The 24,800-nt window shown below is 46.2% G+C and overlaps 2 protein-coding genes across 3 annotated transcripts in view; one reads left to right on the forward strand and one right to left on the reverse strand.

The window, feature by feature from the left end:
* The window catches only part of LOC139828587 (uncharacterized), a 62,776-nt gene extending 55,515 nt beyond the window's left edge, over positions 1-7,261 (reverse strand). The window contains exons 1-2 of the mRNA XM_071812302.1: positions 7,140-7,261; positions 6,324-6,917 (exon numbers count right to left, since the gene is read on the reverse strand). Of these exons, the coding sequence (XP_071668403.1) occupies positions 6,324-6,917; positions 7,140-7,261 (716 nt within the window). The remainder of the gene's footprint in view (positions 1-6,323; positions 6,918-7,139) is intronic.
* SLITRK3 (SLIT and NTRK like family member 3) lies at positions 6,619-21,772 on the forward strand. Of its 2 annotated transcripts, XR_011740552.1 has the most exons (4): positions 6,619-7,528; positions 9,165-12,221; positions 19,333-19,400; positions 19,981-21,772. XR_011740552.1 is itself a non-coding variant. In XM_071812736.1 (2 exons), the coding sequence occupies exon 2, from the start codon at positions 9,183-9,185 to the stop codon at positions 12,012-12,014; it is 2,832 nt and encodes a 943-aa protein (XP_071668837.1). In that variant the 5' UTR covers positions 8,162-8,234; positions 9,165-9,182; the 3' UTR covers positions 12,015-12,018. The 2 variants fall into 2 exon arrangements, 1 of the variants encoding a protein (XP_071668837.1); XM_071812736.1 differs by lacking the exons at positions 6,619-7,528; positions 19,333-19,400; positions 19,981-21,772 and adding an exon at positions 8,162-8,234 and having other exon boundaries at positions 9,165-12,018.
* The last annotated feature ends 3,028 nt before the right edge of the window (positions 21,773-24,800 follow it).

Below are 24,800 nucleotides of genomic sequence, written 5' to 3' on the forward strand. Positions count from 1 at the left end.
GGAAGATGCACTCGGATGCTTTAGCTGATTCAGTCTCTCACCATTTAATAATTTTAGCATAATAAGGATGATATCTTAAGTGCATGCTAATGTGCACTAGAAACTCAAGTATTACAGTATTACATGTTAGAAAAGATCCAAGAGTTTAAGACCTAATTCCTTTTTGTCATTTTTACAGACTTACATTAGCCCACAACTTCCATTACTGGTAACTGAAATCGAGGTGAGTCAGCTCATCTTGAACTTCATAGCTGAGTCCATTTAGGATGAAAGATAACCTCTTATTCATAACCAGGGGCTACTATAAGACTTGTGTCACCAGTAGCAAAAGAGAGCAAGACTTGCAGGAAGACATCATTCTCACCATCTCTTCCACTGCTGTTGAACTACTTTCTCTATGAGATTAAAATAATCATCCATCTTGCTACCTCCAAGCTGAACAATAAAGTCTATCTCTATGTCCTAACTGTCCCCAAAGAGGAGCTGCAAGGAGCTTAGGAGAGAGGGACAAGAAGTAATTGAGAGTAAATGGAAAATTCTGGCACCACTGGCCTGAATGGAAGTGTCACCATTGACATCACTAAAAGTAGGATCAAAACTGATCTAAAAAGCAATTTAGAATATGAGCTTTTCTTTCCAAATGAGCGGTAAGTGCCTTCCTTCACGCAGAATTCAGTGCAGTAATAGTGCCTTCTATTCCATTTTAAATTGATTGGCTTTATGGCCCAGGACTGGGGAATTGCCCTGGCGTGATCTCGTCGGGCTCATGTTTCTAATTCTGGCAACTCTAAATCCAGATGCCCTGAAAATCCATCCTGTTGCTTACAGCGCGTGCTGTAGGGTAATCTCCATTTTTGTGTGCCCAGACAAAATAACGGGACTCGGATGTACATAAGATTAGCGCACAAGGCGAAAAGGAAACCAGGTGAAGCAAACTAGTATTTGCAAAAGAAAAAGGTTAACATGCGGAGTGTGTGCGTGTAAAAATAAACCACAGTGATTATTCTGGAAGAAGTGGGTTTGAGCTAAGAGAATTCAAACATTATTTTTGCGTTATCTAAGATTTTTCCTACGGGAGCAATGTAGCAGTTGTCATCAGAAAGTTTGTGTCTGGCCACTGGGATCTTTGGGTATTGGATTGAGAGGTTTAGAAAACACAGTTCCAAGTCCATGTTTGTCCTTTGTGTGGTCCGTGTTCAGCCTCATTTAGGACATCAGAACCTGTACTTGTGCTACCGGTTAAAAATACCTCAGTCCACTGAAAAAGAAAACAAAAAAGCTTAAAAAAGATGCAGTATGTTGGCGTGAGGGCTGTACAGCTGCAGAACTGCTGATGTGAAGTATGGGAAGAGCCGAAGAAGCCCCTCTCTGCGCTGGAGCAGAGCTCAGAACTCCGTGGTCTGGATGAGAAGAGATCACCCAAAGGGAATTATTCTACCTTTGATCCACGGATGAAATTCTGGCTGCTGTCAAAGGAAGCTGTGCATGCCTAACCATGCCTGTATATCATTCTAATAAAGGCCAAAGAGAAACTCATATATAAATGGAGTGCAAAGTTTTTTTGACACTGGCTATAATAAATATCAGCACATTTAGAAAAAAAATGTGGGCTTACGTGCCTGAGGTAGGAAAAAAGCTGTAACTGTGCCTGATTTACTAGAAGGAGATATTTAAGGCTGTTTGAATCATTAGATTAAAAACTGATCTGGAAATGTCAGGAATTGGTGAGGATAACAGAACTGTCAATTTCATCCATTAAAAACTCCCTTTTATTTTGCCTACTTTCCTCTTTTATTTTTAATAACAATCCATTAAAAATACTGCACTCATGATTTGCTGGTATTTGCTGTTCTATTTTAATACTATCCATTAGTTCTTTCCTCCTTTCTTTTTAATATTTACACATATCATCAAATACTGGGCAAAATTTCTCTGCTGAAAAAATCCCATGAGTAAAAACCAATTACATATAGCTAGTTACTGAGGGCATGGCTGGAGTTTCTGTACAGCTTCAGTGTCCTATTGAGCTTAAAGCAGCCGAGGACTTTTACATGAGAAGTAGTCCATGATACTATAATATAATTTGGTGCATTGTTATTTCTTAACTTCACCTGAAAATCGTGCATTGGTTATAGTGGATATAACTGCCCTGGGAAAAATCAACAACTATTCCATAGGATAATATATAATTGATCATTATGTGACTAACAGTAAAAATTGTGGCCAGGAGCATCATTTTAACATAAGAAGGTCTCCAGCCTGAAGGATTCCAGCTGGAACAACCCAGTTTAAAATTCTTACATTTCTTCCATTTCATGTGTATTCACCAGTGCTTATGCAGTCCAACTAATCTGTGCCTGTACTTATATACTGTGTATCAAACACCAGGACTGTAAGGAGAAAAGGATACCAGCCTTCACCTGAGCAACCAGGAACAAGCTGAAGGTACCTTAGGGCCTCCCGCAGTTCCCCTTGAAGTCAAAAGAAGGACCAAGCCTTGGTCTGAGTTGTCACAGCCCAAATGTCACCCAATCGTTGATGCAATAGCAAGAGAGGCTGTGATCCCTGAAACACTATTGGAACAATAAGACACACATTTTAACTGAAATATTTTCTCGCAAAGAGGGATTGTAGGGAAATTCCACAAGTCTTATTAGGAACAGCTGAGGCACCTGGGGGGTTCAGCCTGGTGAACAGGAGCTGAGGGGAGACCTGATCTCTGAACTGCCTGAAAGGAGCTTGGAACCAGGCTCTGCTCCCAAGGAACAAATGATAGGACAAGAGGAAATGGCCTCAAGTTGTGCCAGGGAAGGATTAGATTGGATATTGGGAAAAATGTCTTCCTATAAAGGCTGTTGGGCATTGGAACAGGCTGCCCAGGGCAGTGGTGGAGTCACCATCCCTGGGCGGGTTGAACAGATGAGGTTCTCAAAGACATGGTTTGGTTAGGGTTAGGTTACTGGTTGGACCCTATCATCTTAAAAGTCTTTTCTAATCAAAATGAGCCTATGATAATTTTGTTTCCCTGACTGTTTGATAGATGAAATAAGTAACAAAAAGGGAAAAATAAAAGCCTCATAAATTTCACTGACTGCTATGCAGAGAAGATTCTCTATTCTGATTTTCCATCAACATTTTCAAAGGCACTAAAATTTCTCAGTTTGAACAATTTATGATACACAAAACAAGGAATATTTGAAAGGTTCTTAATTTTATTTTTTTTTTTTAAAGGAAGATGGAAGGAAATCTCAATTTTAAATGTATTTATCTGAGCACACCAGACAAATGGAAATCTCATGAGGACACAAAAGGGGTCACCAGAGCACTGGAGGAATTTTTAAGCCCTTGCTTTGTGAGGCTCCACTTTAAATCCAGCCTGGGCAGACTAACAGTGTTACCAGACATCTTCCTCTTGCAGCCTTTGCATCTACAAATGTTTCTGCCCAGGACCATTCTCTCCATGCTGGAGTTCCAGCACTGTATTTTTCACAGCCCAACACTCCGGCCTTTCCTTCCAATTCAAGGATTTCCACATTACACCGACAAGACCCGCAAAGGCCGGATGCCCTGTGGGAAGCCTTCTCCAAGCCATGGGTCTGCCCTGCACCTCAGCGAGGTCACAGGAGCATCCGTCCCTGGAGTACCCAGCTGGCAGCTCTCCCAAGCAAGTGCATGTGGGTTGTGCAGCACGGATTAATCAGCATCACAGCCTGCTCGTGCCTCTCTGCTCCCCCTCCACGCTTGGGTTCCCACATGGTCACCTGCCCTGATAAATGGCAGCTGGAGGTGTCCCCCCCTCCTTGCCGCTGGCACCAGTGAGCTGTGTGGGAGCGCATGGCAGGAGCAGGCTTTGCTGGGGCTTTTAGGCAGAAATGCAGCTGGAGTCCAAGCCCTGGCTGTAGCTAAAACATTTCAACACTCGGATCCAGAACCTCTAAACTACTCCCTAGCTTTAACAAAATACGGAGAGCCAGGAAGCAGTTCCCATCTATAATAATTACAAGAGAGTTTCCCTCGCCCTTGCACTATTTATTGCTTTTGCCCTTACCATAGATTGCTTGAGACAGAAGAGAGACTATTAAATATCAGAATATTTCTTTCTGGACAGGCAGGGTGAGCTTTGGTGGAAAACTCCCTCTTTCTCCCAACCATTGTCCCTTCTATTAGAAAAGGAAGGGACTGGTTTACACTGCAGATTGAATTAACCATTAAATGACTGCGTTGCAATGACTGCAGCGGGGGGAATGGTCGCCTCCAGTGGAAATGAAATGCTGCAATGAAACTTTTGGAAAGGTACAATAATTGCTCAAGTATCCTTTTCTAATTTTTCACAAAAGTTAGCCGTGGCTTCTCTTTCCATTATTTCCACAAGGTTGTCAGGGGGAAAAAAGGTGCATTTAGTAATTACAACTGAGGTTAGAAAGAGGCGGCCAGAAAGGGCATCTGCCATCTCCCCACCTAGCTGACCTGCATCGTCACTGACTACAGCTCCAGGACAGGGTTTTGCAAGGAAACAGCTCACTTGCAAATAATAATAATAATTATTAATAACCAAGTGACGCCCTAATCTTGGTTACATCCATCCACCCTACCCTTAGCCAGAGCTCCTGCCAATCACACTGACACTGATCCTGTTCTCAGCAGGTTGTGTCGACAAAATGAGGAAAGACAGAAAGGCTGTGAGCTGCTTTGGCTGGAGGGAGATGATGGGGAATGGCCCACGATGATTTCTGTCTCCTGGCTGTAGGGACACCAACCAGCCAAACCCAGGGAGAGCAACCTCCCTGGTGAGCTAAGATCTCCTCCTCACCCCCTTGCGAAACTGTAGGATGCATCAAGGCTGTCAGCAGGAGGTGAGGGGAGATATCCCTCCTCCAACCCGAGGGCATCCCCTGTGTGACAGCTGAGCAGGAGCCGAGGGCACGGCCGTGCGGGGGGGCACAGCATCCCGGGCTGGGCCGTGTCCCCACGGCCGGGACCTGGCGGGGTGTCCCTGCGAGCGGGGGAGCCGGCGGGGCGCTGCCATCCCCGAGGAGCCCTGCAGCGCTGGCTGATCTGAATTCAAGGGCCATCCCCTCCCAACCCGCCCCCCCAAGACCACTGCCCTCCCTTCTCTCTTCCCCAGCCCATCTGCAAAACTTGAAGAAGCCCTGAAAAAGGATGACGAGCGTTATTCCGTGGCATTTCAGGAAAGTTACCGATCGGGGGAAACGGCGGTGCAAGGTCAGGGCAGGATGGCTGCCGGTATCCCCCGGTACATCTGCCGCCCCACTCCGGTACATCGGCCGCCCCCCCCCGCCCCCCGTACATCGGCCCTGCCCGACCGGAGCGCAGCGCCCGCTGCTGCCGCTCGGCCCAGCGTCGGGATGGGGGGCAGAAGGGCAGCTCGCCCCGTATGAAACACAGCGGCGTGCAAGGAGGGTGAAGGTGCATAGGTGGTTTCTCGGAGTTACTGCTAAGCCGTTGGGTGAGGTTGCCACAAGAACAAACTGTTGTGATTTCCCCTTTCGCCCTTTTTCTCCGCCCCCCATCCCCTTTTTTTTGAAGGGGGATGTCAGGTGCATGTTGCCTGCTGGTACCCCATGTTGCTCCCGCGTCAGAAAATGAATGATGCAGCAATTTAATTAGGAGGGAGCGGTGCGTCCATATTGCACTGGTGAAGGAGAGCTCCAGAGGCTGAGAAAGATGGTGCATGGCCGCGGGCGCGGAGGCAGCGCCCCTGCCCGCGGAAAGAGCTGTCGGGGCGGCCGGAGGCCGCGGCCCCCCCCGGGCTTTCCCTCCCGCACCTACAGCGTTGCCTGTCAACTTTTTGCTACCGAACCGCGGTTCCAGTTAAGTCTCCTCCCGGCCGAGTTACCCCGGGCATATGGGAAGGGGAGTTTGGGTTGAGAGCGAGAAACGGGACTGGGGAGCGGGGCCGGGCGGTGGGTGCTGTGCGACGCCCCGGGGGGTTACGCCGCTCCCGCGGGGCACGCAGAGTCTCGGCCCCGCTGTGCATTCAGATACGCGCGTATGTGTGCCCGGGGATGGGGGTGTGCCTGGGGATGTGTGTGTGCGGCTGCGGACGGCGGGGATGCAAGAGGTACCGCGGGGAGCACCTCCCTGCCCTGCCCGCGGCGCTTCCCTCCCAGTGGGGATGCGACCTGGGGGAGGCCGAGCCCGCAGTCCCCCCCTTCCCGACCCTCCACTCCTCCCGTCGCATCTCGGTCTCCAACTTTCAGTCATGGGTGAACCCGCGCAAGCCTCCCGCTGCGCCCCCTTCCGCGGATCCGCCGCACCCGCGGGCCACTTCGCCCCCCGTCTCCCCGCGCAGTCCCCGTTACCTGCCCGCAGCTCCCGGGCCAGGCAGACACCGACCGGCGGCGCTGCCCTCCGCGGGCGCGGCCCTCCGCCTCCGCGCGTACTCCGCGCTGGCAGCCGCGCAGGGTAAAAGGATGCGAGAGGTAGCGGGTCTCTCCCACGAGGTTTTTGGCTTTGCCTCCGCGGCGGGTGGGAGGCTGCTGGATCCTGGAGAGGCTGCGAGGCTGGAGCGGCGGCATCGGGACAGGAGGGAAGAAGGAGAGACGGAGAGAGGGGAGGACGAAAGGAGGAGGCGCTGGCGGCGCAGGGGTGCGCGGCGGGGGGAGCCGGGGCGGCCGGGGCCGGGACACCGCTGCCCCTCCGCGGGGCCCGCCGGGCTGTTCTCTCCGCCGTAGCCTCGGCAGCTCGGCTGGCGCTTGCAGTCAGAGCATCTTTGATTTCCTCCAGAGTTGGGCTTTTTTCTTTCGCCTTTTTTTTTTTTTTTTTTAGAAAGGGGGAGTGTGCAAATTGTGACCCATCCCGGCGGCTTTTTCCTCTCTGATTCTTCTTGGTTTTTTTCCTCCCCCAGCTCGTTTCCCACTTCCCTTCCCCTCCGCCAACCAGCCCCCTCCTTCCCTCTTACAAAAAAAAAAAAAAAGAAAAAGGCAGGGAAAAAAAAAATGTATAGTCAGGGCTTCCCAAATGCGCGCCCCCGACCTGGTGCCAAGCGCGCCCCCTTCATTTGTTCCCCTTCTTGAAGCTCATTTTCATGACGTGGAAAAGCCTGATCCAGGGCAACAACAACACCCCCCCCACACACACACACACACACGCACACGCACACACACGCACACACACACACGGAGAAGCAGAGAAGCCCGAGATCCTCCGCCGCGCCCCAGCCCTCCCGCTCCGCGCTGCCGGTGCCCGGAGAAGGCGGCGGCGCTGGATCCTGCAGCAGCCCCTCTCCTCCCTCCTCCATTGAGTGTGCCAAACAGCAGCTCTGCATCCTAAAGAAGATCATTGAGGGGCTCATTGCATTCCCAGCACGTCTCAGGCTTGCTTCTTTTTTTTTTTTTTTTCCTTTTTTTTTTTTCCTTTTGCCTCAGCTTCAGCAGGAGTAGAGAGAGAGGGAGAGAGAGACACGGAGAGGGAGAGACAGAGAGAAACCAGCAACCTTTAAACTCGAGCTTTTTTCCCCATTCCCTTCTTTTTTGTAACGATGTGCTAAAATCTGTCCTGCAAACCGGTAAGTACAACCTTTCTGGATCCTTTTGTTTCCGCCTAGGGTCAAAGACACCCCCTCTTCCAAAAAGAAGGTATAATAATCCTCTTTATTTATTTTTTTATTATTATTTTTTATTACAGCCCTTGCAGAAGAGAAAGAACTTAAGTGGCTAATATTTTGCAAAGGAGACAGAGAGACTGATACTGCAATATAGCTCGCATCTCTCTCCCTTCTTCCCAATTAGATGCTGGTTTTAATTGCAGAGGGTATTTCTCTTTTCATGCTTTCAACCATCTCCTCTTTCCCACAGGGGAGGGTTTCATTTGCAAGTTGATCCTAAGGATTTCTGTTCCTCTGGCATTTCTCTCCCCTAAATGCATCTGTCTGCTCTTAAGTTTGTGGATGGGGGGCAAAATTTTCTAGTTCTTACACGAGGAAGGCAAAAAGGACCTTTTCTATTGAAAGATTAAGACTAAAAGCAACGATCGCTCCAAATAATTCTAATGGGCATTTCAGTGATTCAAGGAAGGCTGCATCACCGCCGTTATTATCACCATCCTTAGCATTTCTCTGTGTCCATACATTTAAAATATCTGGTGAAAGGAAGGGTGAAACCATATGTTGAAGGAGCTGCATCTCGTTAGTACAGTATTATTTTCATCTGATTGGAGAAGAATGGTGCCTTCATTTGGAAGCGTATATAGTAGGATAGATAATTTATCGGCTGGTAAGTGTCAAGGTATTTTTTCTTCCACTTTCAGCTTTTTAACCGGGTCTTCTGCTTGGTCCTGGGGACGCAAAATATCCTAATGCAAGGCAGGCTGAGCGTTTCAATCCTAGGTGCCTCTTTAGCTGTCACTTCCCTTTAGATCTGCTGATCGCATGGGCATGTGCTTTAGAAAGATTAATCATCTCTAATCAGCTAAAATGACTAATATGTGGTATGTATTTATCTGATAATATACCAGTTGCATTAATTCATTGGGGCATTTCAAAGGGGAAGATTTGCTTTTAAATCAGGGTTGTTAACCATTTGCTATTGTAAAGATATTGTGGGGATTTCTGATGGGGATCATTTTGTCAGGGGCATCAGCAAACCTTGCACATTCCTTTGAACTTGTGTATGGAATATACTGAGCCGGCAGGGAGAGAGATTCAAGGACTGAGATTCAATAACTTTTGGAAGTTTGCATGTATGCAAGATGTAGTGCGACACTGGAGATATCTACCCACTGGTATTTCCCCCCTGTAGTCAATGCGGGCTATGATGGCTACAAAGCCAAAATTTCAGACAAGTATGAAATATGCGGAGTTCTGAACACTGGTTGTATGGTGGAAAACATGCAAAGACGCAACACGTTCAGCCTGTGTGCTCGTCCTGCTGTGTGGTCTGCATGTGCTGTCCTCTTTATAGGTGGCATTTACCAAATGGGGAAATAACGGAGGCTGATATCGCGTGATTAAACCTTTTAACATCTCTTAAGTATAAATCAGGGCAAGGCTTGCCCATCTGACACCCTTAGAGTTGGTTGTGAACGTCTGCCCAACAATTGCTGAACTTTCCAGGAGCCCAACCCAAGTCTAGCAGGTAGGGGCTTATGAAAAGGAGTGGGGCAGGACAGGAATACTGAAATCTGCATTTTTCTTCCTGTTACAGTTTTGTAAACATCAACAAATGATGAAACCTTCCACGGCAGAGACGCTTCATAAAGGAAGGATGTTGTGGATAATTCTTCTAAGCACAATTGCGCTAGCATGGACTACACCAATTCCCTTGATAGAGGACTCGGAGGAACTCGATGAGCCCTGCTTTGATCCATGTTACTGTGAAGTGAAGGAGAGCCTTTTCCATATACATTGCGACAACAAAGGATTTATAAATATTAGTCAGATAACAGAGTCGTGGTCGAGACCTTTTAAACTTTATCTGCAGAGGAATTCCATGAGGAAATTGTACACCAACAGTTTTCTTCACTTGAACAATGCTGTGTCTATTAACCTTGGGAACAATGCACTGCAGGACATTCAGACGGGGGCTTTCAATGGGCTCCGAGTTCTAAAGAGGTTGTATTTGCACGAAAACAAATTGGACATTTTCAGAAACGACACTTTCCTGGGTTTGGAAAGTCTGGAATATCTGCAGGCAGATTACAATGTCATTAAACGGATTGAAAGCGGGGCATTTCGAAACCTAAGTAAATTGAGGGTCCTTATCCTAAATGACAATCTTATCCCCATGCTTCCCACCAACTTATTTAAGTCTGTGTCCTTAACCCACTTGGACTTGCGCGGGAACCGGCTAAAAGTCCTTTCGTACCGCGGGATGTTGGACCATATTGGCAGGAGCCTGATGGAGATCCAGCTGGAGGAGAACCCGTGGAACTGTACGTGTGAGATCGTGCAGCTAAAAAGCTGGCTGGAGCGCATCCCCTACACCGCCCTGGTGGGGGACATCACCTGCGAGACCCCCTTCCACTTCCACGGTAAGGACCTGCGGGAAATCAAAAGAAGTAAGCTCTGCCCCATGCTGTCCGACTCCGAGGTGGAAGCCAGTTTGGGCATCCCTCAGCTGTCGTCCAGCAAGGAGAACGCGTGGCCTACGAAGCCTTCCTCCATGTTGTCCTCCTTCCATTTCACCGCCTCCTCTGTTGAGTACAAAACATCCAACAAGCAGCCCAAACCCACCAAGCAGCCCAGGGCGCCCCGGCCTCCCCCAACACCCCGGGGCCTGTACCCTGGGCCGAACCAACCGCCCGTGGCTGCCTACCAGACCCGGCCCCCCATCCCCATCATCTGCCCTACCGGGTGCTCTTGCAGTTTGCACATCAACGACCTGGGCCTGACGGTCAACTGCAAGGAGCGAGGGTTTCACAACATCTCCGAGCTCCTGCCCAGGCCCTTGAATGCCAAGAAGCTGTACCTGAGCGGGAATTTGATCCAGAAAATCTACCGCTCTGATTTCTGGAATTTTTCTTCCTTGGATCTCTTACACCTGGGGAACAACCGGATCTCCTACGTGCAGGACGGGGCTTTTATCAACCTGCCGAATCTCAAGAGCCTGTACCTGAACGGCAACGACATCGAGCGGCTCACCCCGGGCATGTTCCGGGGCCTGCAGAGTTTGCATTACTTGTACTTCGAGTACAACCTGATCAGGGAAATCCAGCCGGCGGCCTTCAGCCTCATGCCCAACTTGAAGCTGCTCTTCCTCAACGACAACTTGCTCCGCACCCTGCCCACCGACGCCTTCGCCGGCACCTCCCTGGCCCGTCTCAACCTGCGCAACAACCATTTCTTGGCGCTGCCGGTGGCCGGGGTGCTGGAGCATCTTCACGCCATCGTCCAGATCGACTTGAAGCTCAACCCTTGGGACTGCACCTGCGAGCTGGTGCCTCTGAAGCAGTGGCTGGAGGCGCTCAGCTCCGTCAGCGTGGTGGGCGAGGTGCTGTGTGCCAGCCCGGAGAGCCTGGCCCGACGCGACCTGCGCTTCCTGGAGCTGGCCGCCCTCTGCCCCGCCGCCCTCCGCCCCGCCGCCGCAGCTGCCGCAGCCGCCTCGCCCCCCGCCGCCCCTCCGCCGCCCGACGCCACCGGTGCCGCCGCCTACGAGCTGCCGCCGGCCACCGCCGCCGTGCCGCTGTCCGTCCTCATCCTCAGCCTCCTCGTTCTCTTTTTCTCCGCCGTGCTGGTGGCCGCCGGGCTTTTTGCCTTCGTGTTGCGCCGTCGCCGGCGGAAGCTGCCGTTCCGCGGCCCGCGGGGGGAGGCGGCCGACCTGGGGGGTTTGCCGCTGCGCTGCCCGCGGATCTTCGAGGAGGGGGGCGGCGGTGGCGGCGGAGGAGGAGGGGGAGGAGGAGGGGGGGAGCGCTCCCCGGAGAAGGCGCCCCCGGCGGGCCACGTCTACGATTACATCCCGCACCCGGTGACCCAGATGTGCAACAACCCCATCTACAAGCCGAGGGAGGAGGAGGAGGCGGCGGGCGGCGGCGGCGGGGAAGCGGCGGAGCTGCTGCGGGGCGGCGGGGAGCGCTTCGCCCACACCACCGCCGCCACCGCCGCGCAGGAGCCGGGCACCAACTACCGCACTTTGCTGGAGAAGGAGCAGGAGTGGAGCTTGGCCGTGTCCAGCTCGCAGCTCAACACCATCGTCGCCGTCCATCCCCAGCACCCCGCGGGCGGCGGGCTGGCGGCGGGCGGCGGCGGGCTCGGGGGGGCGGCGGCGGCGGGTGGGACCCCGCGGGACCGCGACCGCCCGCCACCCTGTGCCGTGGGCTTCGTGGACTGCCTGTACGGCACCGTGCCCAAGCTGAAGGAACTGCACGTCCACCCGCCTGGCATGCAATATCCGGACCTCCAGCAGGACGCCAGGCTGAAAGAAACCCTTCTCTTCGCGGCCGGCAAGGGCTTCTCAGACCACCAAACCCCCACAAGCGAATACCTCGAGTTAAGGGCCAAACTCCAAACCAAGCCGGATTACCTCGAAGTCCTGGAGAAGACCACGTACCGGTTCTGACCGCCGCCCCGCCGCCCGTCCCGGCACCGCCGCATGCGAGTAGAGGATACAGCTGTGTGCTCTCCCCCGCCAGATGTGCGCGCTGCGGGGAAGGGCCGTTCTCAGATCATTAATCGATGAAGTGCCTTCGCAGACTTTTGCCAGCAGATGTTAATCAATCATTATTTTTTATACTGAAACTGAGACTTTGACTGTGCCATGTCTAAGGTATATTATTATTATTATTATTATCGGGGATCTTTGTATTGATCCTGATTAAGTAAATTCTATGTGTGTCTCCTTTTTTATTTTTTTTCATTTTTCTTTTATTTTCTTTTCTTTATTTCTTTTTTTATTTTTTATTTTTTTTACCGTCGCAGTAAACTTCCTTTATATTTTCCCTTGGAGGGGGAGGGGAGGGAAGATGGCATTTTGTGGCTTGCTTTCTTCTTGCCCATCATGGCACAGATTCTGTACATTTATTTAAAAAGGAAAAAAAAAAATGCAAAGAAGCAAACGAGCGCAGTTTGCTGCATGCCTGGAAACTGCAAGAGGGAAGGGAGGGGAGGGTCTTGCTCGAATGTCTCACTCTTGTCTCTCTCCCTCCCTCGCACGCACACTCGCCCCCACTGCCCCCCGCCCCCCTCCCCGCCGCCAGCCCGGCCCCTCCGCGCAGCTCCCGCCCCCGCGGGGTCCCGCGGAGGGGAATCCCGTGGGCTGGGGGATGTCACCGGGAGCCGAACAGCCCAAAGGATGTAACAACGTGGCGCACACACCTAGGGAATGCTCAGTGACACTTCGTCATGACGCCATGGTTTTTTGGAGGACATCCGCACTTTCCTAATAAAAGCGACGTGCAAATATACAGAAAAAGGAAAAAAAAAAAATGAAAAAAAGCTACTGGGCACCTATCACTAACAGCTTTGTAGGAAGCACTTTTAATGTTTTCTCTCATACACACGTGCACACACACACAAAGGTACAACAATGTGCATATATTTATTCTGTAATTTCAAGTGAATATAAATTGTAAAGGTAATGTTTAATCATTGTACAGTGATGCGTCTGGTATAGCTTTCCTAATAAAAAGTTTTGAAAAAAATGCATATATATATATATATATATATACAACCATATATATATATATAGGAATACAAAGCTTGAACCTGGAACTTCAGCTTCCCCCTACTGAGATTTCCTTCCCCCACCTTAACCTTGAAAGCTATTTTATTAATAACAGTTTAATGCACTGTGATGTTAACAGAGGAAAACCCTGTACAGCTTCTCTTGCCAAGATACCACCCGAGACTTTTAAAAATCCAATTTACAATCTGTATTCCCACGTTGCACTGTACTTATGGCAGTTCCCATGTATTTAAAAATGGGCAGCAAAAATAAGACCGCATCCTCGAGTGGCGTTTCTTGCAGGAGCGCTGGGAGCAGAGGATGTGGATGGTCCTGGTGTTCGCAATAAATGCGAAGTGAGCAATCAGTGGGGGGTGGGAGGGGGGAAATTAAAGCTAATTTCAGTTGTTGAAAAGGGAGAAGCCAACTGGAGAAGTATCCTAACGGCTTCAATCATCGTGGCTGGGGCAGCGCTGCTCCCCGTTTGCTCCCGGCTGAAACCGGAGCGAAACCAAAGACGGTCGGATTTCCCTTCTCGGGAAGGTCCCGGTTGGTATCTTGTCACCCGTTGGTATCTCGTCACCCGTTGGTTTCTTGTCATCCGTTGGTATCATCTTGGCCCCGGTGACCCCTGGGCCGGGCCGGCGGCGGCAGTGAGTGGCGCTTCGGGGCCGCCAGGTGGCGCCGCAGTCCCAGCGCTGGTGGCCGCCGGGGCGACCCAGGCGCTCCCGGGCCCGATCCCGGGCCCGATCCGGTCCCCGCCCGCCCCGTTGAATGTACCCCCCGGGCACCTTATACCGGGGCAGGCTGGGCCCCCAAGGGGGAGAGAACCTGTAGCTGGACGCCTGTGTCGCTGAGGCACTACCCTAACGACCTTCCAATACAGGATTTTATAGAGAAATATCAAATATAACTATCGTTTGTCTTAATGGGACAGCGGTAACGGTCATTTATCCCGGTGAATTGCGATTTTTTTTCCCTCCCCACACTTTGTTAAAAAAGTATTGTCCCGGGGCTTGTTGACCAAGGGTCTCTGTCACTTTTCTGGAGCTGCTGTAGCACCCAGGTGGTGTCACCTCAGACCCGGCCACCTCTCCTTCCTTCTGGAGAACAACTTGATTCCACCCAGCACAATGCGTTTTGATCGAGATAGAACCATGAATACTTGTTTTCACCCCAAGTGTCGCTATTTATAGCTCCAGCGAATATGCTTATTGCAGGCACTTTTTTTTTGTCAGTCTGTCTTGGAGAGGCATCTGGATGCGACAGAAGTAATTTCCTGAGCCTTGGTAGTAGCTGTATGTGTTTTCAGATGGAGAGACAGCTCCAAATGTCTGTAAATCTGGTGTCAGCTCCTTAATATTAGTAAAAATATTACACATTTGTATTTCCCAGATTCCTCTGTTGAGTTGATAGTGTTTTGTTACTGCTGCCTTCAGCTCTAATCTGTTGGGGTTTGTTCATTTGTGTTCTTTTTTTAGTGGATAGAGGAGCAGGTACATGTTAAAAGTAACAAACATCAAAGTGCAAAGGTTGGATCCTTCTTATGATGCTCATAATAATTGCATTGATAAGACTACATGCAAGTGATGCGTGGAGCTGTATAAATCAGGTTAAAGTACAACCCCTAGTGAGAGTGGTGCTGTATACAGTTGGCAATCTCATCAAACCCCTAAGTGTTCATACTTGCATCCAAATATAGCAAAGCCAGTTGCAAATAATGTTTATATTTTAATTAAACCGCAGAAACACGAGGGAATTTCAACATAACTATAGGTAGTAATCTCACCCGCGAATGGTGAAGAAATCTATTTATTCAGTGGAAATAAATTTGTTCTATGAGAATGGAATTTTTGTATTAAAAGAGATAATTTTTGGCTTACGTTGAGTTACTTTTCTTTCCTTGTGTAGAAAACTTCTTTTTCCTTGTGTACTGGAATCATTGGGGGATGATTCGCTCTGGAAGTGGTGATAATATTTAACTGTGATATCTAATGTGTGTTATGATGACTTCTATTTTGCGATGTCATTGTGTTGAGCTGAGGCTGAGTGGGTGGCAGGTTTACTTTCCACTACAGGAAACAAAAGTGGATCCATCATCTCTGATCAGTGACGGGTGATTCTTTACATGTTCCAGCCCAGGTTGCTCCTATTTAATAGGGAGTATTAATGACAACTATATAATTATCAACAGTATTATTGGTAGCATTAATAATATCAGGAAGGAATCAAATAAAGTCAAGTGATCCGCATTGACATTGGAGCTGTTTGATGGGATACTACTTTAAATAAATAAGTGTATCTTTTAGCTTATTTTATTACTGCACAACAAGTAGCTGGTGTTGGTTTCAGCAGTTCAGCTTGTGATGATGCTCAGAACCTGGTAGTAAATCTTTCACAATGTGTTTCTTTTCTTCAGTCATTGACTATATTGAAATTCTTCCTCCAGGTGGAAAAGACCAGGTAAGTCCAAATCCCAGCCGATAACGACTGCATACAGGAAAATAGAAAGGATAATAGCGGTGCTCAATTATCAGTGCTCTTTTATATTTCCTGGATATTGTCATGGATGTCTTTACTCTGCTTGGGTTAAAAGATTTGTTTAAGACTTGGAAATTGCTTCATGGATTTCCTGACTGCATCAATAGTGAGATAAAAGTGTTAACTTTTATGGTATGAATCTGATTATACTAATTTGATTTCTGGGTCCATCTCTGAACGGCTGTTCTAGATAGGCGAATATCTCAGACGGGTCATTTATTACGGGATGCGGTGGACTTGAGTTAAGCTGTGAGAACTCTAGATTTTGTCAGAGACCTTTCCAGACAAACCCATTATCCAGCACATCATCACAGCTGATCCGGTTTTAAGCTAGAAATGTGCAGCTATGGTCAAATGGTGTTCTCTGCTGTAAACTTTCACAGCAACAGAACAGAAAGGTCTCTACAAAATGCCAATATACAATGCTTTATGGTTCTGAAGCACTAATGGAGTAGCTCAGGAGGGCTACGCTACTTCTATTCTGTTCAAGTACCTACTTCACACCAATAAGACATGATGAATTGGCTGGGGGTGTAACAGAGATGTTCACGTGAAAAAGGCGTGCAGAATTTGGCCTTAAGTTTGGAAGTTCATTGCTTATCTACGTTATTCAAACAAAGAGTACGACTTCTGGCAGCGCTCCAAACACTTAGGTGTGAACTCATTCCAGAACAGCTCTTCTTCCAAGGACATCTGCTTTTTACAGCGTGGATTTATGCACGCTCAGAAATCAAACTGCTGCACTTCTCATAGACCTATTTTTTGTATTTTCCAAGGCTTGATTCTAAATCTGACTTCCCCATAAATGAGCTGCACAGTGAATTTTCTTAGGGGTTATACAGCACAACACAGTTGTTTCCACGTGAGAAATGTAGAGTAAATTTACCCAATATGTAACTTCACAACTTCTTCCTACTAACAACAGCTCTTTGTACAAAAATATGCTATTTTTAATACTTTGTGAAGCTGATGTAAGTGGAAATACATTTTTTTCCCCCTTCATGAAAAAAGAATCTGTTTTATTCTGACAAATGCATCTATGCCCCCAAGTCAAAGTCTGTTTGAGCTATTGGAAGAAGTGGGATGTATTTGGAACAAACTGGTGACTGGGTATGGACTGGAGGCCTAATTCTGCACCCTTGAAGTCACTGACAAAATACCACAATAGTGCTCAGTTTTAGCCAATGGACTCAATTGAACAGCAAAATCTGATCTCAGAAAATTACAACATATATTAAGTGGATTCAAGCATTTTGAGAGAAGTATTCCATGTGACTATTTCAGAATAAAATGACTAACAGTACAGAGAAAACGGTTTTGCTATCAATTTAGTAATTTTTCAGATTGACCTCATTCACAAATGAACCAAGCAATCTTTAGAGCTTTTTATTTTAAAAGAAGAGCATTTGCATAAAGACAAATATGTGTGTGCCTCAGCAAATTCGAGACATGTGGAAATTGGTACCAGAGTTTAGACCTAATGTCATAGGTAGCCAACAAGATTTTTGTTGTAACGATTGCAAATTATTTGGAAATAGTTTATCAGTATTATCTTTTGCTTGATCCTGGTAGTTTCCCACTTTTAAAATGATGTACTTCTATATTAATTTTTGTTGAGGTTGTTGGGGGTTACAGATGAAGGCATCAGCTTTGCTACACATGGTGTTCTGCAGAGGCTACTGGCGTGAAACGTTGTATGTTACCTTTGATCGCTGTGAATATATTTGGAAACACACCCTTGTGGTGACGTTTTCTCTGCTCAATTGGTCAATATTGTGCTGGTTTTCAGAACAGTGTCAGATGGCTCATTTTTGTGGAAAAATGATGGGAGAAGGTTTGAAGGAACGGAGCCATTGGCACTACAATAGGAATTCCCTCTCCCACAGTCACACTGGGGAGTCTCTGTAGAGTGGATGTTGCATCAGTCTTTATATTTTTTAATATTATGGATGTCAATTGAAAGTGTGAGGTTATTTTTAGACATTATGAAGATGTATGTGTATGCAATACTAAGGTGTTGGGTGCCTTAAAAAAAATAGATAATAATAGAGGGCATAGCACAATATGAAATATTAATAACTCAGTCATGTACTGAATTTTTAATGTCCATTTACATTTTTTCTAACAACTTTATTTTTCTACTAGAATTTTCTAAATCTCTTAAGAATATCCTGTATATTCTATGAATCCTGAGGACATTGTTTTGGTTACCCAAGGGTGGAATCTGTTCGTATGTTGGAATTCAAACAGATACCAGTAACTGTGGAGGAATATTCCTGTCCGTGGCATGCGGCAGGCAATTTGGCGTGTTGTTGTAGCACTGTGCCAGGAAGGGAGGTTCTCTGCAGCGATGAGATTTTGCAGCAGGGCTTGAATAATTTCAAGCAGGAGTTCCTGAATTGTGATAGATCACTATTGGACTGGCACAGACCTGAGATGTGCTGCTGCTTCTGATGGCACCGCCATCCTTTCTGCTGATGCTGGGACCTGGCACCATTGTTGGTGGGGGCTCCTGTGACAATAACCATAAAAGAAAAAAAAAATCCATCAAACAAACAAACCCACAATGAAACAAAATGTTTGGGAGTCTTTGTTCTATGGGGACCGTCTTAGCTGTGGTTAGCAACTTTCCCCAAATATTAAAGTGGCATTAGCATACTGATTATGGGACTTTTTTTCTGGCTTTCCTCAGCTTTACTTTGCTTTCCTGGAGAGAGTAGCTGGCTTACATGTTAAATTTGCCTTTAGGAATGTATTTGTTAATGTTTTCCAGCCCGTACTTGTTAAAAATTAATTCAGTCTATCACAATAGTGACTGTTCTAAGCTGAGATGACTTTGCTAGAAAGCTATGTAAACCTTGGGTTTTGTATTTGGTCTCTTAGTTATTTTTGTATCTACATAATGTCCTTTATCTGAATACTCCTTGAACTGAAGTCTGGCATTGAACTTTGGAGTCTTTGGCTTTGCAAATCGAGGCTGATTAATGTTTTCTTGTTGTTCTTGTTCCATAATTGTTTGGTTTGATTTTATTCAGAGTATGATTGGAGAGAGGAAAACATCACAGTGTGAAAATTCTCATCAAACAATACTTTTTAATAGGACTTCCAAATTTCTTTTCTCCTTATCTTTTCTTTGGAGAATGAAGTAGCTATGCTCAAAAGAAAGTAGGAATTGCCACTTGGGCTTAAATTTGAAATGTGTTCACTCTGCTGCGTCCTCTCATTCCTGAGAGTGCCCAGCACGGTCTGACTCAAAGGGAGATGTAAGAAATTCCCATTAGTGAGATGTGGCCAGTTCATCTGATTCACCATTAGCTCCCACCCTGAGCAATCAAGTACCTGGGCTGCTGCACCACTGAGAGAACTGGTCCTGTGCCCACAGGGAGCTGGGGAGGGCTGAGCACTGAGAAAAATCATCTCAGAGTGTTTCTGTGAAAGACGAACTTTAATAAAAAATACACATCACTAATGGATGGTGGCCATTTTAGAGTTTGTCTCTATGCTCTTTTGAAAACTCACCCAGAGTTTCTCTGGTGCCGTTAAACTTTCATACAAGGGCACATCTGATCCATCTTCATGAAAGCACTGCTGAAAAAGATGTATAGCTAACGCGTTCATCTTAATTAGAGAGCATTGTTTCTTGTGGCATCACTTCTGTTATGTTTTCTTGCAGTGACCCAAAAACCTGGCTGCTTTGGACAGTGGATAGTATTGGCAAGCAAAGAAATATGGCAAGTAAAGGTATTTTTTTAGATCCAGTTTATGTTAGTGTTTCCTTCAAAGAAAGGGCAAGTCATAGCTATTGGCTCTTGTTCTGCAGCCCTCACTAACTAAAGGCATTGATTAGGGCAAAGACTCATTGTTTGATTGGCTTTAAAGCAACAAGCTAAGAAATGTGGATTTATCTGATTTATATACATATATATATATTCATTCTGTGTGTGATAAGGGGCCATGATGTTGATGGAAGGCATTGGCATTGCTGGGACATGGGTTCAGTTGTGACAAATGGGAACCGTGTCAAGGCCAACAATGTAAATGGCACCTGAAAGTCAAGCATCTCGCTGGCTTAGAGGCAGTGAATAACAACATGCCATTTGTGTTGAAACCTCTATTTTTAGAGCAGGAAAAGAAATATTTCACAGAATCTCATTTTTCCTGCTTTTGGCCCAAGTTCTCAACCAGCCTCCAGATTGCTGGCATTCTGACATTGCATTTACCTGTCTGCATGCACAGATATTCATTTGGTTTGCACGCTGAATACGTGCACGAAACAGAGAGCAATTGAAAACATGGTTATCTTTGTTGGGTTTTTCTGTAGAGTGGTGTTTTGCACCTCAAGACTTCGGTTCTGTAAGATGTGTCGCCTGGATGGCCTCCCTGTAACTCAGCTTTGTAAAGCAGCCTCCTGAGCTTAGCCGTGGTGGGTTTACATGCCTTGTGCTTTGCCTACAAGCCAGCCAAAGTCTGTTAAAGCCTTCAGAGCACAAACCCTGATCAGATGGAGCTCTAACAGGTATGCGCCAGGGATAAAATGGAGATGTTCCATTTGCAACAACCTAAAATTAGTCGCTGGTAACTCCAAGCAGTAGTAACTACTTCCCATGTTGTTACTTCTACTGGAACAGGGCAGCTAATGCCTGTAATGGAAATGCTGATATTAAGTATGTACAGTATATACATATATATGTATGTATACATGTATGTGCGAGCACGTTGAAGTGTAAAAGTCAATTTTTGGAAAGTTCTGGGAGATTCAAGTGTATGACTTGCGTTGGACTGTTAATATAAAATAGGAATTTTGGTAACGAAGCTAAAAATAGATACATTAAGATCTACATTCTCGATGTAGGTCAGTGGAGGCACTTCTCAGACATATTAGCATTTTGGACACTTAATCTTCGCGGCATATTGCATCTCCTAGAATAGGTTAGTAGAGGCAAGACAGGAGAAATTGCTGCAGCTGAAGTCATTCAGAAAGGTTGCCAAGTTTCTCAGGAACCAGAATGGCAGAATAATGAGTCTTATATTTAATTCGGGATGGAAAGGCAACTGTGAGGAGTTCAGCAGAGGCAACTCAGATCATTTCGGCTCTGTGGGGGAGGGAGAGTCTATAACTATAGCTGGCTAAAAAAAAGCAAGCTGTGTGTGCATTTGTGTGTATATATATATTTATATATATGTATATACAAATCTGTGTATGTGTATATAACACTGTGTGTATATATGTATGTATATGCCTATAATGTATAATATGTGTATCTATAGATATGTATACATTTATATAAATTTATATTTCTCTATATAAATATTCATGCAACTGTGGGAAATAACATTTCAACAGCGTGTCCTTTTCTTTAAAACCCAACAAAAAGCTGCTTCCATCAATAACACATTGGCACGAATGTCTGAAGTTATCTTTTCTGTGTAGAAAGGAGCATTGCTTAGTGGTTGAGCACAAGCCTGGAAGGTTTTTACCATTCTAGAGGACTCCAAATAAGTCATTAGCTGCTCCACAGCTGTTCTACATTTGTGAAATCAAGTGGTGGCCAAAATGACTCAGGGCTGGTTTTAAAGGCAAAGGGAGGTGGTTGTTGACTGTTTGTGCTTTGGAAATCTCTGTTATGCTTGCAGAGTTTTGATGGTGAAATAGCTGCACCAGTAATTATTCTGGTTGCTGTTAGTGTTCCAGCTCATGCTAATGGCTTCTGAAAAGAGGAAAAGAGATTAATTTCCTGCTCTAGCGTAAGTTATCTGAAGTCTTATTACTTTGACTCGGTGATGTATGGATTTCCATTTAGGGTTAGGATGTTGGGCTATAAATCAAGAATCTTAGCTCAGCGAACATCTAGTTCAGGATGTGACTTTAATGTTAGAATTGATTTTAAATAATTTGGGTTCATCGTCAGCATAAGCTATACCTTAATTCATGATAAGCTTGAAGAATTTTTCAGCTGGAAACCCATTCATACCAGGGTGAATTTTGCACTTGGCTTCAGTGGGGTTGAATCAGACCAGAATATTTCATTAAGCACTGACATTAAAACAATCTTGTAGTTGTGCAACTATTAACTAAAATTGTAATTTTGTAATAAAAGCGAGCCTAAAAGCAATTTGCTAGTTATGTATTCTATGATTATAGCATCTTTCTATTGATAAGACCTTCATGCAGTTGCTGGGTGTTGGCAAGGGTTTTGGTTTTGTGCTGCTGATGGTTACTCTGAGTTTTGCCCCTGATGTGAGCTGGAACCAGCTCAGCCCCTGGAATAACACATGATAATATGCTGTGGTTCCAATGAAAAGCTGCAAAGCGATGATCTCCGTGAGCATCCCCTGAGCCTCCTGCCCCGCGCGACGGCCGATCGCTGAGCTGCCACATGCGTTGTGCTCCAATCAATGTAGGTCACAGTAACGTGGATTTGTTGCGATGATTTGGGCTCCCATGTGGCAGAACCCGTGTCCCCTTCTGACCCCACACAGGGACAGGGACGATGTGCTTGGGGCTGGTGCCACTGCAGAAAAGTGCCTTTTTGCCTCTGACACTGAACAGGCTGGAGCTTTCATGGTTATTAGAGCAGCGTGGATCTGTCATGCTGCCAATCTGCCCTCGTTTGCAAACTGTAATGTGATTATAAAAGCAATGGTGGAGAAGGGATTATTTCTTTCTAAGCCCTTTGCATCCTTTAAGGTAAAAGACAAACAAACACCAATTAATCACAGAAATCAAAACAAATACCCCACGGCTTAAAATAGATGATATTGAGCGAAATATTCCTTTTAAGCTTCTTGATTTTGCTTTGCCTTATTATTTCATCTGAAGGAAATAAGCACCTTATGGGAAAGTGCTTCCCAATCTCTTTTGCATAAAGGTTACAGTGAAACTTTGTGTGATATATAGCTGCCTGTTCAAGAAAATAGGTCATTTCCATACAAATGTCATATTTTTATGCAGAAAATACGCTGAATTCCTATACTATCTTCTGGTTAAAGCAATCCCTTTGCTGTTTTTTGTGATTTCAGCATATTTGCCTAAATGAAGGCAATCAAGAAGGGGAGCAGAAAAAAAATATGATTATTTTTTAATTAACTCATGCAGACCTAATGTCAGGGTAACCACTTGAACATAGTGTCTCTGAGGCATGCATAGGAACATCAGCCTCAAATGGCTTATTGTTTTCAGCAAGAAGCATCAGAATGTGAGCTCAGTGTATCAGAAAGCTCAGAGGGCCGCTCCTTTGCTGAACATCTGGAGACTTTGAGAAAGAAGTTTTTCTGATGTCGCTTGTTAAAGAAGATGCCTGGATGTCCGTATCCCCAGGGAAGCAGCCATTCACACAAGAAGCCCACAAGCTAAAACCAGTAGAGAAAAGATGAAGTCTGCAAATCTCCTCATTCTCTGTAGCAATCTCATCCTTGCAGGATGAATCTAATTCATAATGAACCCAGGCTACTTGTGTTGTTGCTCTAAAGAAACAACAAACCAATTCTGCCTTCTATATAGTTGAATTTTGCTATATGATTTTATATTTAGGAGAAGAACAGTGTGGTTTGAGGATCAGACACACAAGATCATGTTGTTGCAATAGGTAGACGTCCAAATAGATGACATGACCTGAAGTACGTAGGTGCCCAAGGCTCCACTGGCATAAATCAGTGCAGCTCCATCGCTCTCAGCTCAGCGCTGCTCAGATCCTTGTGCTAGGGAGATAATTCAAAGGTGTTTGGTACCCACTGTTTGCAGTTTCTCTGGAGAGCTTTCCACGCAGATGTTAGTATTTGGTTAAATAAGTTTAAAAATGAAGATGAATAAACCCAGCTTCTGAGCTGGTGTCAGCCCAGTGAAGTGCTTGGTCTATGTGGTGCTGGTGAGGAGCTTGACTCTGTATGTGATAACCTTCTCCCTTTTCACCCAGCTGATGATTTTCTTCCTGAGGGGAAGGCAAAGAGCTGAAGCCATCGCTATGTGATGATCCATGGTGGTGCTTGTGTCACTTGTGGGTGGGCTCACAAGGAGTAGAGTTCCCCAGGCTCCCATCCAACTTCTGCATGAGCTTCTATGCCTGCTGAGCACCTGCTCCTGTCCTCGTGTGTTGACAAAACACTCTAAACAAACATAAACTCCCAAATACCAAATCCTGCTTACACCAATCTTTAAAGTAATGATTCAGTAAAAAGGACAGTGGTACACCACTAGAATACACTCTGAATTTAGAGGAATTAGGCTCCTACAGTTCATGAGAAAACAAGATATCTCAAGGGCCGTTTCCAAGAAATGATTACCTGGTATAAAGCACTTAATGACTGAGCAGCTTTACAGCTGAGTACTGATGTTAACAAAAAAAAATATATATATAATGCTAAATGTGGCTGGGCTGGAGAAGTGCAATTGCGATGGTTATAAGGGAGGCAATGAGCAGAGACAGCAGCCGTCAGGGCAGCTGTGGTGGTTTTATGGCGAGGACAGAGCACAAAGATACTCTCGTTATGACCATTGCCGGCATTTCAATGGGAACATCTGCTGCTTCTTTCACGGTGTCTCTCCCAAGCTGTCCAGCAGTCCCTTGCTGTTCAGCCTTTCCCCAAAACTTGCATTCCCAATCCATGGAGGTTCTGCCTGCGTTCACCTGTGGGTGGGCAGGTCCTTGGCTGCTGGGACTGGTTCACACCAGAAGTAAGATGATTTTTCTGAAGTTTGACTCTTTTACAGTTCCTTTTTTTCCCCCACAGGAAGAATGTCACTGCAATATCAAGAGAACAGTCTCAATGACCTATTTTTTTCAGGTTTTGTGCAGCATCTCTAGTCCTGAATAATATAATGGTCCTTGAAAGACCGCACACAAACAGATTTCCATCTGTTTCTTTGTGCATGAAACATAAAACGTGCATGCAGGCTGAAAATCTGTACGTGCACAGGAGAGGTATGGCAGCATAATATACATATATACATGAACACTTGCTGGCAAAGCCATGGGCTTAGTGTGCTCCAGTTAGCCACTGCAGAACAAAACTTGTGCTGTACACACTTGCAGGTGTGGGTAAATGTTAGAAGAATGAACACTGTTAAGCTAATAATGCATTGAATTTCTTTCTTACATTCATTATTGGTTGGTTTGCAGCACCTATAATTAATGTGCTTAGAGT

This window comes from Patagioenas fasciata, chromosome 9 (genome assembly GCF_037038585.1).
Source record: "Patagioenas fasciata isolate bPatFas1 chromosome 9, bPatFas1.hap1, whole genome shotgun sequence".
Classification (NCBI taxonomy): Eukaryota; Metazoa; Chordata; class Aves; order Columbiformes; family Columbidae; genus Patagioenas; species Patagioenas fasciata.